We start from the raw sequence: 16,837 nt of genomic DNA, 5'->3' as shown, positions 1-16,837 counted from the left end.
TTTCCCCCATTTTCCAACACATTTTACTGGTCTATTACACAACAGTTAAATGGAACTAGTTTTACTGCTTTTTCACTCCCAAACCAGGTTTGTGGGTTTTATGATTTCCTGTAGTCTAATAAAAAAAAAAAAAAAGCTTCAGTTCCAGTGAAAGTGATTAGATTCCCAGACGTTTATTTTTTGTGGATTCTTTCCAACCCTTCTCTATCCCTAGTCTTTTTTTCTGCAAATCTATGTAATCTATAATAATAGTAATTCTGTTTGCTTTGGTTGTAACTAGGAGATTGAATTTAGTCAATGTTCTGGTACTCACTGTTGCAATGTTTCAAAGCCCTGTTCCTTATACAGCAGTTCCTGCTTCATCTGAGACAGTTCCCCCTTCAGCTTCTTGACCTTTTTTGTGAAATCAAAGTAAGAATTAGAAAATTCCTCTTGTTAAACAGCATCACATATGGCTTTGAACAATTAATGCATTTTCTACATTAGATTGGGGGGGGGGGAAGGTAAACTGGTCTACTGATACTTTTTAAAAGGAAGAGTATTTGTCCTCTTCAACTCTGTGCGTAACATGCCTTAGTGTTAAAGGGACACAGGCAAAATAATACACATTTCCTTATTTGCACTGCCATCATGCTGGGTTATTAAACCAGAGAGAATTTTAAAATGTAATTTATTTTTCACTTGTTAAGCATGCATGCCAACTGTCCTAGAGGGATGCTTCTGTTTATTTTTCAGGTTATTACTACATTTTCACTTTTTCATCCCCAGAAGCACTCAGTCCATTATATTTCAATGCATTCAAAAGAGACTGGTTCCTTTTTCTCCATGAATTATCCCTTTTATAAAACTCAAAGATATTGACTGGTTGGCCTAGCCTGTTTTATTTACTTCCTGCATTTTTCTCAGCCCAAAAAAGTCAAAACAATCAGTTAATTTCACTTTTATTTCTAAGAATCACCATCCTCTAGATTCAGATACTATACTGGAACATTTGGGGTGCAAATGTGAACATACCAACTATCTTTCCCCGCTACTTTGATCATCTAAATAAAAATCTGTCTTATTTTTACCCTCCTATTTTTTTTACCGTAACTACTACAGCAGTTAACTTTACTATGTCAGCAGCTGACAGATTTGCATGCATCATACTAAAAGTTTGTTTCAAATTGAAACAAAGAGCTCTTCCATTTTTTTCTAGTATCACTTACACATTTCATACACACAAAGACAAAATTTGCAGGCCAAGGATAGGACTCAGTTATAAGATATAATTATTTATAATCCCACATAGTGATGACAGAAATATCCATGTGAAATAGGGGAACCTATTGATAAACTGGATTTCCCACACACATCTAACTCTGCACACTATCCCAATTCACATTTAGCCTAGTTTTAGCCTTCCAAACTCCCAAGCGCTTTCAAGCAATTATGACTTGGAAACAAAAACCCTACCAAATGTTTCCTGCTTTCTCCTATAATCATGGAATATCTGTTCCCAGATTGCACTTGCCTCAGGTCCAGAATGGACAATACCCAGTGAAACAAAAAAGTGAGCAACACCATATAACTGAAAATTGGTGGCATGTCACTTGGAAAATGGAGAAAATCACCTTTCTAATGAGACACACAGCTCTTACTTAAAGCACTGAAAGGATCATGAAACACTGGATGTTTTGGAATTACAATAATATTTTGCACAGAGCTCTTAAAATAGGTAATAAAATAGAAACTTTTAGAGGTTTCCGAAATTAGTTGGACTTAAACTGCTCAGGAAGTCTAGACAAAGCACTATGAAATGTAGGCCCAATTACACTTCTAAAACTCTTCAAAACCTCCCTAAATATTTTCTTGCTAAAGAATGACATACATAGTTTGATCTAAAAGACCACTGAATTAGAATTGAAAGATTCAATTTATTTCAGCAGGCTTTGAGTAAGTGTGAAAAACAGACAAGAATGAGTTTGTATGAAGATTTTATTGTACTCATTAAGTTAAGATGATCTGCACAACTCAATCACAGCTTCACCATTCATGAGTAATGCTCCCATCTCAAACTAATAATAACATAAACCACTTGAGTATATTCTCTACCTAAGAACCTTAAGCAGAAATAGCACTTTAAAGCAATATAAAGAGAGAAAGCCCTCATTTCAAGGAGTTATCAGTCTAACCTTTGATTGTAAAGTTAAAGGAAAGGGTATACAGAAATTGATGACAGACAAAAATGAGGGAATACCATGTTCAGATTTCCTTTCCTGCCATTTGAAAATGTTAAAGTCTGGTTACATCACAAATTTCCGGTTAATTTAAATTTACAATTATTTTTAAATGCATCAACAAATAAAGATTTGTTGGAATGAAAGATTAGAACTATATATCATCTGAGATCCTTCCTACCCACCTCATCCCTGCAAAAAATATATTAATGTATGCATACTTTGTCAAAATTTTCAAGCCACATTTAAGTTCCTATCTGAAATAAGCCTTTGATTCCAAGGTATCAAGAACTAACAGCTCCTAGACTCTTCAAAGGGACCTAGCCGTTTTTAGTACTTTGGAAAATGTAATTGCTGTTGGGTCCCCAAATTAAGATTTACAAAAATACTTCAGCCTGTCCAAGTGTGAAGCTTTGGCTACAATAGGAATAAAAGGTTTCAAATTATTCCCCCAGTAAAGATTTTCATCTAAATTTAGGAGTCAGATTTACCTTTTTGGAACTTAAAACCTTTAAATGCTTCCTCTGATGAAACATCTTGTCAATTAATTATGTTAGATTTTTTTTAGTTGCATTAGAACTTTAACCCAAAAAGTAGCTATAACTAGAACAAACTTAAAATATAAGAACAGAAATGTATAGTTAAGATCCAACAGACTGAAAAAGGGGACATTTTTAGTTGTTTTTCAGATGCTTCTTTCTTGACTGGCTGAATATTTTCTCAGAGAAACAGCAAATACAGAACAATTGTACATGAAAATTTCAGGTCTCAGAATGGGTTTTACTCGAACATTATCCCCCTCATACACTCCCACTACATACACATCAAATCCAGCAACAAGGTGGTGAAGCCACCTTGAGGGCACCCTTCCCTGCCTTTCCCAAGAATGTTCTCAACAGGAAGAGAGAACTTACAGATTCAGAGGGCACACACTATTTCAGCCTGAGCAGTTGGTATCCCTGCCTAGCTCTTACCCAGAAGTTTTCACTGCCTTCATTTTCTAAACGTCCTCCACTGCAATTCAACATAATTTTATTATCAAGAAATGTTACGCCACCAGCTTAGGTTGTTACCCACAAGAATGTGACCTACATGATAATCCATGCTCCTGTGTGTTTAGTGCACTCCAAGCATTCCTGTGCTCCTTGTCCTCCCCTTCAAGACTTAATGTAGCTCCCCCACTCCTTTCCATATCTCTCTGCACTCTCTCTCTACACCCCTGCTCCTTTCTGAGCTTCCTGCCTGGCAGCCCTCTCAGTCCCTTCTCTTATGCACATCTTTATGTCTTCTTTCATGCCTATACTTTGAATTTGTCCCTTGTTCAACAGCAACTTTCCACTTCGTGTTCAAATTTCATCTTTAGCTAGGCTCTTCAGCGCTAACCTTTTCTGCCCCCCTGCTCCCTTGTGCTAATAAGGGTGAAATGGAGAACAGAATGAAAAGCTCACTACTTTATAAAGGCTATCCATCACATATTCTTAATATACATTATGATCCTGTATGCTCACTGTTCTTTATACTGCATTACCAATTACTAATTAAGACTCCAAACTGCCCAAGCAGAACCCCCTGCAGAATCAGGTGCTTCAATTAAATTCTTCTTGGAAAGGAACTTTTTCTTTATTCAGTACAAACACTAAGCGTGCCTTTGGTGTTCTGTATATCATAAAACAAACAGTAGAGAATTCATGTGTCAAAAAGTTAATGCACACCGTGCAGGTAATGTTAACAAGCAGGAGTCTAGAAACCTCTCCAAAACTTCCTGTAAAGGTTTACATTTTTTTCTCCTTATGCTACTATTGCAAATCTTAGAAAACCTTTGAGTTTCAGCCAGTATGTGACAGAAGTGTAGTATATTTAACTCAACTGTTCTCTAGTCAATGTTTCAGTTCTGACTAGCTGACTTGAAACCTGCTAGCATACACACATATGCATTATAGCTCTGTACATGACTACCCTTCATCATCATAGGCTCCAAAAGTCTAAGCTGGTTCTTTTCTTCATAAGCATTTTTATCAATAATAGGAGGTTCTGCAGGCCAAATTTTCCAAATTATGCCTATGATGGCCCATGTTAAGGCTATACGTATTTCAGAGAATTGCACAGTTGTACTTGATTAGTAAACAAATGAGCTGGTTCATAAAGAGGAATTGTGTCTTGCCCTCTTCTGACTGTACTGGCTGTTCTCGATTAACATTAAAAGATAATAAAATCCTATCTCAGTTAGGCATGACTGTAAAAGGGAAGAAAAATATCTGTTGAATGAGGCATCATTTTAAAGTTACTTTTCTGTGTATACCCACATCTTTTAAAACAAGTAATGTCCTCAGTCACCTTTGAACAGCTTAGCACCTGTCCACTTCTGTCCCTTCCCCTCCAATTTAAAAGCACTACATCCTGAACCTTACTCTCTGGTCCAGCTGCCCTGTCAGACTCCCCTACAAACTAAATTCACCCTCCTACCGATAAAAGGTTTTACACCTCTTCAAAAATTCCTGCTTGCTATTGAAATATGTTTTCTTAGAGAGCAGGCTGGTCAGCAGGCTTCTCACTCTGCAGGCTGGCCAGCAGGTTTCTCAAAATTAAGCATTGTGCTATAGTGAAGTTAGGCTTAAGTCAGTTCTTTACATAAAAAGGTAGGGAAAAAGGGAAGGCACGTACAGTATGGGAGATAACATACGTACCATATTCTAGTAAATATGTATGTTAATTTTTTTAATTTGTTGAAAGTTAAATGTGTAATACCTCCCAAATACTACATACGTATAAACCTTATCACAATTTGAAGATGACAAAATCATGTTCTGTTTCACACTTCCCAGAGCAGCTGTTTCACTAATGTCCAGCAGGGGGCAATGACAGAGCTGTGTAACTAGCACCTCTCCTATAGTTTCTATGCATGAAGACCCTACGCATCCCCAGCTCACAGTCAGGGGCCAAGTGAAAGTCTTGTCTTTTGACAACCTGGCTGAGCAGGTTTTGATTTGTGAAATGTAGAGAACCGTACCTGTCTATAAGGCATGATATGCTATGGTTTAAATAATTGAGCTCCATATTTATCCCATGCCATTACTTTCTTCCTTAGGGTTGATCAGGAGACTATTTTTCATATTAAAACAATTTTTCACATCATTAAAAGATAACCAAATACAATGACTAAGATATGTATAAATCTGTGCTAGCACCTATGCTGAACAGAGTTGGGCAAAGAGTAGAGTTTTTTGAGGGGTTTTGGCAATTTCAAAACACTGTTGTTCTATTATTCTGGATAAAAATGTTTCTTTTTGACAAAAGCTAAAGTGTATTTTAGTAAATAAAATTGAAGGAAATATTGAAGTGAATAATCTTTTCAAAATGAAAAATCCAATTACATTTAGAAATATCAAAATGAAACATTTGAAAAAAAATCTAGAGTTTTTATTACTCCCTTTCAAAGGGCAAACAGAAGACCAAAAAATTGATGAAAGATTTCAATGTTGCAAAACCTGCACTTTTGACAGAAAAATGTTGTGTAAAATTGTTGCTAAGATGCAGTATTAAAACACTCTTTCCCTTTCAGCTTTTATGTGCAGATTTTTTTTTAAAGTCCCTGATTACCCAGCATTTTACAAATCTGAAATCAAATTCTACCATGAGAGCCCCAAAACTGCTTTCATAAACAAAGACTCTCTTCTCTTAATTAAGCACACTGGTGCTGATCCCTATGCTATTCACAGGCATTTTTAAAGGATTTCTCCCACTCCTTTCTCAGCTTTCTCCCTTAAAAAAGAGAAAAAATAATCAATTATTCAATTATTTTCTGGGTGGAATTAATTATGAGGTATAATTAAACATTTCTCCAATTAATATACTTCTCAAAGCTGAGGGTGTTCCCTGTAGAAGTTAATTGTACAGGCTTTGGGATGATTTGGCTGAGAATGTAATTAAAATCCTTGAATGATGGTTAGTTAGAAGAATAGTAGGAGGTTTCAATATCAGAGTGCAATAGGCCTAGATCTGACTCTCTGCTAGCCCAAGTGTAGCACTGCAGTCATGAACCTTACTGTGCAGAATTTAAATGGAAGTACATTAAACATTCTCACCCTTAATCTTGTAGTGGAGATTTCCGCCTTCAGAATGTCAGGGTCATATTTCGTGCTGGATGAAGAGCCTGAGAACACTTATTTAAAAAAAAACAACACAACAAACATTTAACTACTTTCAAACCATTAATTATTTCTATCCTTGAAGAGTATTCTTGGTTTCAAACTGGGAGGTTATCATAATACTGCAGACAAAATGAATATTAATCATTTTAATGTATGCCCTTACATTAGGATGCAGGATGGTTATCAGTGTAAAAATTACTGATTTATTTTCCAAATGTTTTCTTCTCCTTCTTCCTATCCTTATTCAGGTGGGTTCAAAGCCATAAAGGAGGAAAGACTGTCTATGATAACAGCACATGACAACTCCAAGTTCTACCTAGCTTTCAAAAACTAGCTCCTGGCTAACACCTCTTCAAGCTGAGAAGCAGTCAGCAGCACTCTCCTACTGGGGGGGAAAGAGAACCCCAAACAATTTTCAGAGCTCAAAGGAGCTTGTGGCAGGGCACTGTGTGTGCCTGCCACTTTAAGGGCCTGGAGCTGGCAGTCGCCAGGTGCCTAATGAGGGCAGCCATTTGAACTGAGGCCTGCCCATATAAACAGGGCAGTTCAGCTGTGAGAGGCCAGGCAACAACACTGCCTGGTCGGAGGTCTGCTGATATCATCTGGAGGTAAGGGAGGCGCTGCAGGGGATGGTAAGGAGGCTCCTGGTCGTGGGTATGACTGAAAACTGCACCCTGCCAGGAGTGGGTGGCCTGGTGGGTCTCCCAGTGGCGCCGGAGCCCCCAGGAAATGCCAGGCCAGTTACCACCCCAGTGAAAGGTGGGTCGGGGCACCTTAACCTCTAGCCCCCAAAACCAGGTGGGTTACCCCTTTGTTGTAGGGTTGGGAAGGTGAACCCCATGGCGAAAGAGTAAGGGCCATAGACTCAAGGCCTGTCTGAACGCCTGACTGACCCATGCTAGGACCAGGACCGGAAGGGTCAAAGGGCATGGGCCCACCGCGAGGACCACTCAAGAGCTGCATGCCTGGGGTTCTGACTGGCCTGGAGGTGGGCCAGGGCTAGTGAGCCGAAGGTCCTGGTGTGGGGATCACACCCGAAGAGGAAGCAGCTCAGGGACCTATGTTGCCTGGTGTGAAGGCGGAAGAGACCGCCTGATGAAAGGAACCCAGGTGGGTGGGTTCATCAGTAGGATTCTGGGGCTCAGTGTGGGGGCTGGTGATTGTAAGAACTATAGATGCCACCTGTGAGGCTTGGGCTGCAGTGTAGGGGAGGAAAGGAGCCGCAGATAGTACCCCCTGGCACTGGGGCAGGAAATGGGCAGCCTCCTGCTTAATTACATCTATTTAACTAATTAACCATAAGGCGTGGCGGGCAAGAACGTGGGCGGTTAGCCCAGGAATGGGTGGGAGGGGGACAGCGAGATTGGCCCCGAGCAGGTCCCCTGTTACAGAGCTATATTAAAAATAATATTTAGAAAGAGAAAGCAGACTTGCTCAGCAACTAAGACTCAATGCTCTTCTCTTCAGCATCTGCATACATTGATTTATAACATTACGAATGCTAGAAAGTAAGCTTCTTACCCAGCAACTCAACTGCAGGGCTCACAAAGCATCAGGCTAAGTACCACAGAGTCTTTATATTTTGCTCTCAGCATTTACACTAAAAAGATCCCAGGTATTTGCATTGCAGCCTTCAGCAATATATGCACACATACTGTAAAAATTGAAATAAACTGCTGATAAAAGTTCGCAGTCAAACCTGCTAGTCCCTTTGTCACTGCCATCCATTAAGATAAGCTAATGCCCACAAGCCAAAGCGCAACAGTGATCCCATACCCTTTGAATAAAAACTCACTAGATCCAGGATCTGGAAAATTAAATAACAGAACAGATTTCAGAAGCAAAAATCATAAGCTACAGCTCTGAAAGAGTTCAATCATAGTGGACAGACAAAAGTTCCTTCTAGTACAACACCACTGCATTAGGACAGTGGTGCATAACCTTCTGGCCCCATGGGCCAGATGAGTGGCCAGGGGCTGGTCCACAGGCCAGATGGAATCCCATGTGGCGGGACTGGGCCCCAAGGACTGGGCACCACGCATTCCTGCTGGAACTGGGACCCAGGGGCCTGCTGTCACCCCCTCCCAGGCCCACACACAAGGACTGGGCCCTGGGGGCCCAGCACTGCTCCGACACTACCCCTGCATGTTGGGAAATTTGGCAGTAAGGGAACAGTGCCACCAAATTTCTGGACCCTGGGAAGTCCTGTGAACCAAATGAAACAGCACCATGGATTGGGTCTGGCCTGATAGCTAGGGGTTAAGTACCCTTCCTTAAGGAAATAAAAGGTGGAAAGGCTGTTTGTATAACAGCCATGGTCCAAGATATTCAGGGCAAACTGAAATGTACCCCAAAGGAGAACAAGAGCCATTGCAGGCCACAGAAAAATGTTACAGTGCATTTCCAGTGTACTTACAGCTTGTTCGAGAGCTTGATTTTTCTTTGTAGGCATCATTCAGTCGTACATACTCATCCAGGGCAAGTGCCAGCCTTTGTTCTTTCACGTGGTATAGCTCTTTCTGGGTGCTGAGTGCATCCTGTGCTACCATAAGATAGTCTTTTAGCATTCTCTCTTGTTCTTGCCTCCATTGTTTTCGAGGATCTTCTATTTGTGTTGTTTCTTAAAAACATAGTTTTAAAAAGCTTCAATTTAGTTAAATCAACATTTGCCAAATGATAGTAACTTTTGATACTTCTTTAACTCTGATATTTTGGCTATACTTGTAATTCACAGATGTGTAAGTTCAGACCATCAGGCCAGTTCCTCCACAAAAAAGTGAGGGTAATAAAAGCTTGAAAGGCAGTGCAAATAGTCTGGATACTGCCCAATTTCTTCATCTGAATTATCTGTCTCAAAGAATCTGAAAGCTTCTAAATTCTTGGTACTACTTGCATTTCAAACAAAGTTAATTACCTTGTTAATTTAAGATGACAACTAAGATCTGGTTACTAGGCAGTGCAGCAATTCATTTTTATGAAGGTAGTACTTTGTCATGATGGTTTGTATGGGTAAATAGTGCTTAACACACCAATGTCAAAATTATCACTAATGTTCTAATATTAACAATGTACATTTTAAATATATAAATATCTGCGCTACTGTTATTGTCTATTAGAATAATAACTTGAAACCATTGCACTGCAATTATTACAGACAAAGGCTTTTTAGTGACCCAGTTATATGGGCACAGGCAACTTGAAATCTAGCCCACTTCCAAAAATAAAAGTTTCAGACAGATATCTGCCCCAGATCTGTTACCATTTTTTGATATTTTAAACCACTTTGTTTATAATGGTTTTCTCCACATTTTTGCTGGTTGCAAAGTTATTTTTCTTTCTCCATTATTAAAGTAGCACCAAGTTCCCATACAAAAGAGAGAAAGAGAGACAAATCATTTCAGAAAACAGACTTGACTATACAACATACTGGCAAACATACAAGACAAACAGTCTTTAAATTCACACTCATATGTTTACATATACAAGACTGCAAAAAGATTATTACACTACATGCAAAACAAGTCATCACATGATTTAAAAATGTATTAATGCAGATATGCAAAGGGGAGCAATGAAAGTTGCATGGTCAGCTTCAGTTTTAGCATTGCCTGACTGCTCAACATAGTCTTTGGCTGACTACCTGACATGGTCTATTTAAAAATTATAATATTCAGGAGAGAAGAGTTGCTATTAGCATAAGACATAGCTTTGACAGAGCTATCCAATCTGAAACTTAAATACAAATCTTCCACAATGCAGGCACTCCATTACAATGCAAGAATATTAACATTCTTGGCTCAGTTCAGGGAAAAACTTATCAATTAAAAGGAACAAAAAATTCTGTATGAGAAAAGATAATAAAGAAAAATGTAGCACTTATGAAACACTTAACATCTTCAACTCCACAAATATTAAACCAAAAAATGAGTTTCTAGTATAATCAAGCATTCTGTTATACTCCACTTCCTAAATCACTAAAAATATTTTTTCATATGGCCGTCTCTATAAGAAGGCACAGACAAAGAAGACTTTTTAAAAACCCCTTATTTTGTAACATTAGAAGCTAACAATAAAAGATCGATAATTACCTACAGCAGTACCTTACAGTACCATACACAACTATATGGTAGTCTTTGAAATTGATTTTTTTTTGGTGCTGACATCATGCAAAACCAAGAGGCAGAACTAAAATGAAAGGAAAAAACTAAACACTTTTTTAAAATCACTAAACTAAAAAGGTTTGCCTGATTGCTGGATTTTTTTGGTTTGATTTTTGTTGAAAGTATCATGATGATGACCCCTTCTCCAAGTACAAAACATGACAGGCTTGTGCAGTGGAAAAGTTATTTCTCAAGTGTACACAAAGCAAGCATAGAAGGAGAGTACCCATCATGTAAAACCTAAGTGCACTGCATAAAAGATTAAAGCAGAGCAGCTTTATACACAGTTGGCTTTCCAATAACCTCAACAGGGAATCTCTCTCCAAACAACTCACTTTAGCTACACACACAAAACAAAAATCCATGTTTACAGTCACCTGCTCTTTTCCACAGAGACATCACATACACACACAAAGAAGCAAATCAATACCGCTTCTCCCCTCAAATGATCAACAAATGTCCACATCAGTGGCTATTTACTGCCCGTGTGCTTTAACACACCTCCACCCTCCCAGCTCTTTATACAAAAAACTGAGTGCTGGATTTACAGAGGTGTTCCTTCTTCCGCAGTAGGCTGCAGAGCATCAAACAGGATTCTTCATGGGTCAGTGATCAAATAGGATAAGTGAAGTCATGTTGGTTTTTTGGAAGGATGTAATGATGTGGTTGTATATTATGACTACCACTACAAGCAATGAAGAATAATCTTACAAGATTGGAAGAGCTCATCTTTGAGTATGTGGTAGGTAATTGTCTTGCAGGTTTAAATCCAGACTGCTCAACATGTAGCTGGAAGGCCAAATATAGCCTGCAGAGTGCTAAAATGTGGCCTACAGCCTCCCTGTCCTTGTGACTGTAGGACAAGGACAAAGCTGATCAACAGCAGATTTTTATTGTTGAGAAATTCAATCATCAAGCAATTTCTTTTGCCTCTCAAACTATATAGGCAAGCCAACATTATGACTACGTGAGCTTATTTTTTTACCACATATATTCATAAACAAGCTAGAAGCTCCTGGAAAGTTGCTTACATTCAGTGGATTCAGGTTCAGGTGACTAAGGCCTTATCTATGAGGAAAAAATGTCTAGCATAGCTGCTATGGAATGAACTATTTTACAACAGATATACTGGGATACTATTCCAGAGTAACAATCACAAAACATTCCAGAGAAGTAAAATACAATGGAATAACAATTCTAGACTAGCTTGCCTATCCATTTTCCATGTCGATAAGGCTTAAGGACCTCCTCAAGAGGAGCTATAAAGCACCCTCTTCACTATATGGTCTTTTCAGATATTAGAGAGTAAATAATATTCATTTAATAAATAGGTATATAAATTCACATGCAATAGCATTTCTAAACTAATGTTCATCTGAACATATATATGATCAACTACAGCTTCTCACAGTGGGTATAGTCAAAGACAGAACTGAAGACTTCTTCACACCTTCCTGAAAATGTCATGTTACAGCTTGGGAAGTATTATGGTTGTTTTGGCAACTGTGCTTTGTAGTATTCAGTGGAAATTAAAAGTTCCTTCCTCCACCCCCAAACAGATTATACTTCTCAAAGTAAAACCATACAATGCCCAGGAGAAGAGATTTTTCTTTGAATAAGAACTGTTCTTGTCAACCTTACTGGTATGCCACTTAGGGGCTTGACTGTTCCAAAACTGATAGTGGAACATGGAGCCTTGCAACTCCAACATCAGAGCTAAAACTCTATGCAAATAAAAGTGTCAGCTAACATAAAATGTTATGTTATACAACAGTCTTTGTGGAGTGAACTTGGGGAATCTCATCCCAATTTCCAGTAGACAAGCATCCTAATCACAAAATGCAACCATCAATTTTTTTGGTTGTTAGAGCAAAACTATTTAATGACCATGAATTGTGATCAATACTCTTACCAGTAAAAGTTACTCATTCACATCAGGGTGAAGGAACATTGACAAAGTGCAGTGGGGAAACTTGCACTGCTGGGGCTGTATCTGTTTTGTTGATAACTAAGTGAACTTTAATCCCCAGGATTTAAAAAAAAAAAATAGCTGGTCATGACCTTTCCATATCAACACTTTCTGTATCGCCAGCTAGTCACTTTCATGATAATCTTCTGTTTCTCACAGAGAAAGTGAGAAAGCCATTTTATATCACAGGAAATACATTTTAGAAATAGGTAATGACACTATTAGATGTGAACAAAATGTGTCTCTATTATGTATTTTTTTTTTAAAAGACCCATAAAAGACTAAGAGAAAAAGTTGACAACCCACAAGGATTAATAAAAAAGCATGTAAGAGACAAAAAGTCCATTTGACTTGCATTCTGATCTTAACTTAATTTGTTTAATCATGAAGGAAAAGAAAAATCAATATTAGCAAAAATTTGAGTTATAAAAACACAATCTGAATATAGGATCTTTTACATGGGCAAAAATTGATCTGTCAGTTTTTGTAGTTTTATCTGGCAGAAGCACTTGAATTATAAAATTATTCAATTCCTCTAAGAAACCTTTATTAAAAAGCATTCATTTAAATTATAATATGCTACTGCAGTGGGAATGTTAGTACATTTTCTTAATAATAAAGACAATTGGATAACTTATTTCCTGCGGTTTTCAAAATCTAGAAGACTTCACGTGTTAGGGGAAGATTCTGTGAAATACTTAAAGTCCCTAGTAGAGAACTTGCACAGAAAGAAAGATGCTTTGCTTTGCTCTGAGTACTACAATCATTGCACCTCCTTTTATGTATGTAACATTTAATGTTATTTGCCACCCATGGAAGCTATCACAGCCAAAAGCATTCATGGTTCAAAGTAGTTGACCCACATAATGAATATGGGCCAAAGAATAATTCAATGCCAATAGACTAGGATTTTTAGTTATGCAGCTCTTCAAAAAGACTGTAAGGAAAAAGGAAAACCAAAAAACTTTCAGTACGACACTTTACATGCGTGGGAAGCAAAATCCTTCTAAGAACATTCAGGCATTTCAATTTTTCATGAGCTCATTTCAGACATTGCTGTTCCTGTCTGCTACCATGCAACTCTGCCAAGTTTTTTAATAGCCCTCTATGAGCAAAGGAAACTATTATATTATCTTCAGTGGATCATATTTCTATAAAATAAATAAAATTAAAAGTGCAATAGAAAATACCCAGGGGAAAGGCTTGACTAGGAACATGAGGGAAGACCCGGCAGAAGAGAGATGGGTATTTTTTTATTCCAGGATTATCAATGCTATGGAAGCAATGTTTTCCAGCATCACCCTAGTTAACTCGAGTCATAGTATTGAGAGATTCCAGAGTAAGCGAGCCACATCATGCTCTGTCTTGCCAAAGACGTCTCATTTAGGTGAGGAAGTTAGAAAACAACAGTAAGGGAAACTGCAGAGGTAGGAAATGAGAGACTCTCAGGGATTCTCAAGAAGAAAAAAGTGTCAGAGATGCTAAATTGGAGGTCACAAATACTAGCACTTCTGGGATTATACAGCTCATACAGGGAAAAGATTTGGCACCTGTTCGCACACTCCCGTTACAATGGTAACAGGGCTCTTCTACCCGCTTCAGGGCAGAAAAGCCTGAAGTCAGCCAAGTCTGTTCCAAAACATGTTCTTATTCAGCAGGCATTCAAGAATAGGCTGGAAATGTGTACCGACCGGGTGATGGTTAGGTGATTACGTGCTGAGCATTATTAAGACTTACTCTTTGCTCAGGGGAAGTTAAGCTTCAAGTAAGGAACTAGTTGTAGGGAGGCTGCCTGGATCAAAACCAGAATTCTCACAGAAATCCCACAATAAAAAACCAGAGGTTGGCCAGGTCTCCAGAATAGCTGTGCGATGGTCTCACAATACTGATCACAGAGAAGGAATACAGTGTACCAAATGCTTTTGTATCATCAAAGCACTCCTACTGTAGGCATAACTCCAGGAAAGAGGGTTGTGGTTAGTAGTTTAGGCAGAGAAGATCCAAGGGAGAGGATGCCATAAGAAAGAGGCAGTGAGAAAAAAGTAAGTTTCAGTTTTAGGACAGACAACTCAGCAGTCAGGTGTTTGTCCAGCTGGGATCCATGGCAATCTCCTCCTGTGAGGGGTACAGCAACTCTTGATATGATGGTAGGGAGAAGAGACAGACTTCCAGCACAGGAGGACTGGAAGTTTTGCCCAGGAAAAAAAGAAGTCTGGAGGCTGGTGCATCTAACAGGACAGAATTTCAGGTATATGGGCCGAGTCTAGCACAATTCTGGGAATAGTGTCAGCAGGTTGGGGTTTTTTTTATCTGGTTACCTGCAAAGCAATTGAAGTGATTAGTTATCTCAGAAACCAAACCATGCTGAAAGCTAGGAGATCCATCAGAAAGAAAGGGAAACCAAGGGAAGGGTAACTGCAGTGCCATGACACACAGGACTGTACCTTGCCAATTATAACCATAGTAATGACCTCAGTGATCTCTTTTGCTTATATACTAATTCAGTGATAAAAAAGTTGTTTCATTTCACCTGACATTAGTTTGCTTAACACAACCCATAGTTATATGGCTGTCTAAGTTTTCCCAGCTGCTCAAAACTATTTCACCCTAAAAACAAGCTGCATCCCTTCTACAGTAACAGGGGAAAAGGAAAAAAAAGAAACTACTAGCTCGCCACAACCTTCCAAAAAAAGCTGTCTATTCATATGCTTCTTCCAAGGTGCGTCTCTTGAGACTTGGCTTATTCCATGCTAATTGATAAAGCGCAAAGGCAGCTAAAAGAAGAGGATCCAAACTAAATCTAAGTGGATCTTTGGGTGCTTTCTGCCGGGGTTATGACTAGACTCCTAGACACCTGCAGTGGGAAATGTCTCCTTTTGGTCTTTAATAATAGCCTCTGGTGTATACATATGAAAACAGGCTCTCGTCAATCCAAGAAAAGCAAAGAAAACAAACAAGGTGTAGAAACTGTAAAAAAAACCATCACGGATTTAAATTGTAATCTTTTCATGCTATTAGAAACAACAAATTTCCAAGCTCAGTTAAAGCAGCAGAGCAATGCATGCAACCAAGTTGGAAGTCTTAATGAGCAATAAAAGAAGCAAATACACCTGCATAATTTTAAGGGAGAACAAAAAAATGCCATTACATTGGTTTAAGATATTTTACCTTACTGTTTGTTTCAGAAGCTTTCTAAAGGAAACATTTACATTTTGTGAAATACTGCACAATTCAAGCATGAGCCACAAAAGAGGATTCCCAAAGACACCTCTGAGGAAAATTTCAAAAAGAAATGTTCTGATATTTCCATCTAATACATTTGTTCAATGGATACGTGAAGCCTAAGTGTGTTACAGAGGCAATGGATAAGACCCTGTGGCCCTACAAGATCACACAGTTATAACTTCTGAAACCATATTATGTGTTATCTCAAATACGGAAGGTGAAATAATACAATATATCACCCAATGATAAAAATGTCACAAACAAAAAAAAAAATATCATATTCAAGAATAAATATTCTACTGGTTTTATGGATAGGGAAGTTTGTAAGTTATAAGGAGACATGATGGAACATTAGATTGTTCAGAATACTTTGCAGACACATTTACATAGAAAAAAATTCTTATCTCCTCCTGTGCTCTACTCAGTTTCCCTTAACATAAAATAATTCAGCACCTGACACTGACAGTTAGAAAGCACACTTTTTGTTTCATGAACACACACACATTTGCTTGCTCTTAGGAAGTCTATTATGAAAGATTTCTACTGAGAACAGTGGAACAACATTTTAGCGGTGTCCCTGAGCTCATCATTCACCAGTCCCTTCTTTATATCTAGTAACGTGCTCCACATACTACACATACCATGGAAACTCCAAGTACCATGCTCAACATAAGCCATTCCCTCAGTGGGTTCTTATAAATGAACACATTCTTCAAGTAGCAGCAGATTCTTTTATAGGGGTTGCATAAATAAGATGCAAAAACAGTATACACTGTTATTTTCAATAGTTACAATCTGTTGGTTGCTTGGTTTTTCCTCTACACCAGCTAACTGCCTGCTGCCTTCAGTTCTGATCCTGGTCCCTACCCTCTGCCACATCCAAATCTTACTCCTGTGCCAGTATTCCAAGTATTAGGGGTACAATGATAGATTTTTTGGGCTGATACCAATGGCCAATTATTAATGAGCCATATCAGCTGATACCGATCTGATTGTTGATATGCAGCCTGGCAGCTTGGAGAGCAGCATCTGGCTGGTATGCCTGTTGGGGGTAGGGGTTGGGAAGGGCATGCAGGGAGCGTATCGAGATCCTTGCAGTGAAAGAGAGAGTGGGGC

The 16,837-nt window shown here is 38.6% G+C and overlaps 1 protein-coding gene across 1 annotated transcript in view; it reads right to left on the bottom strand.

Moving 5' to 3' along the window:
* The window catches only part of WWC2 (WW and C2 domain containing 2), a 161,700-nt gene that overhangs the window by 69,880 nt on the left and 74,983 nt on the right, over positions 1-16,837 (bottom strand). The window contains exons 4-6 of the mRNA XM_019534348.1: positions 8,784-8,987; positions 6,302-6,378; positions 314-393 (exon numbers count right to left, since the gene is read on the bottom strand). Of these exons, the coding sequence (XP_019389893.1) occupies positions 314-393; positions 6,302-6,378; positions 8,784-8,987 (361 nt within the window). The remainder of the gene's footprint in view (positions 1-313; positions 394-6,301; positions 6,379-8,783; positions 8,988-16,837) is intronic.

This window comes from Crocodylus porosus, unplaced genomic scaffold (genome assembly GCF_001723895.1).
Source record: "Crocodylus porosus isolate Cpor-Errol unplaced genomic scaffold, CroPor_comp1, whole genome shotgun sequence".
NCBI lineage: Eukaryota > Metazoa > Chordata > Crocodylia > Crocodylidae > Crocodylus > Crocodylus porosus.
This window is presented reverse-complemented; position numbering and strand designations above follow the sequence as displayed.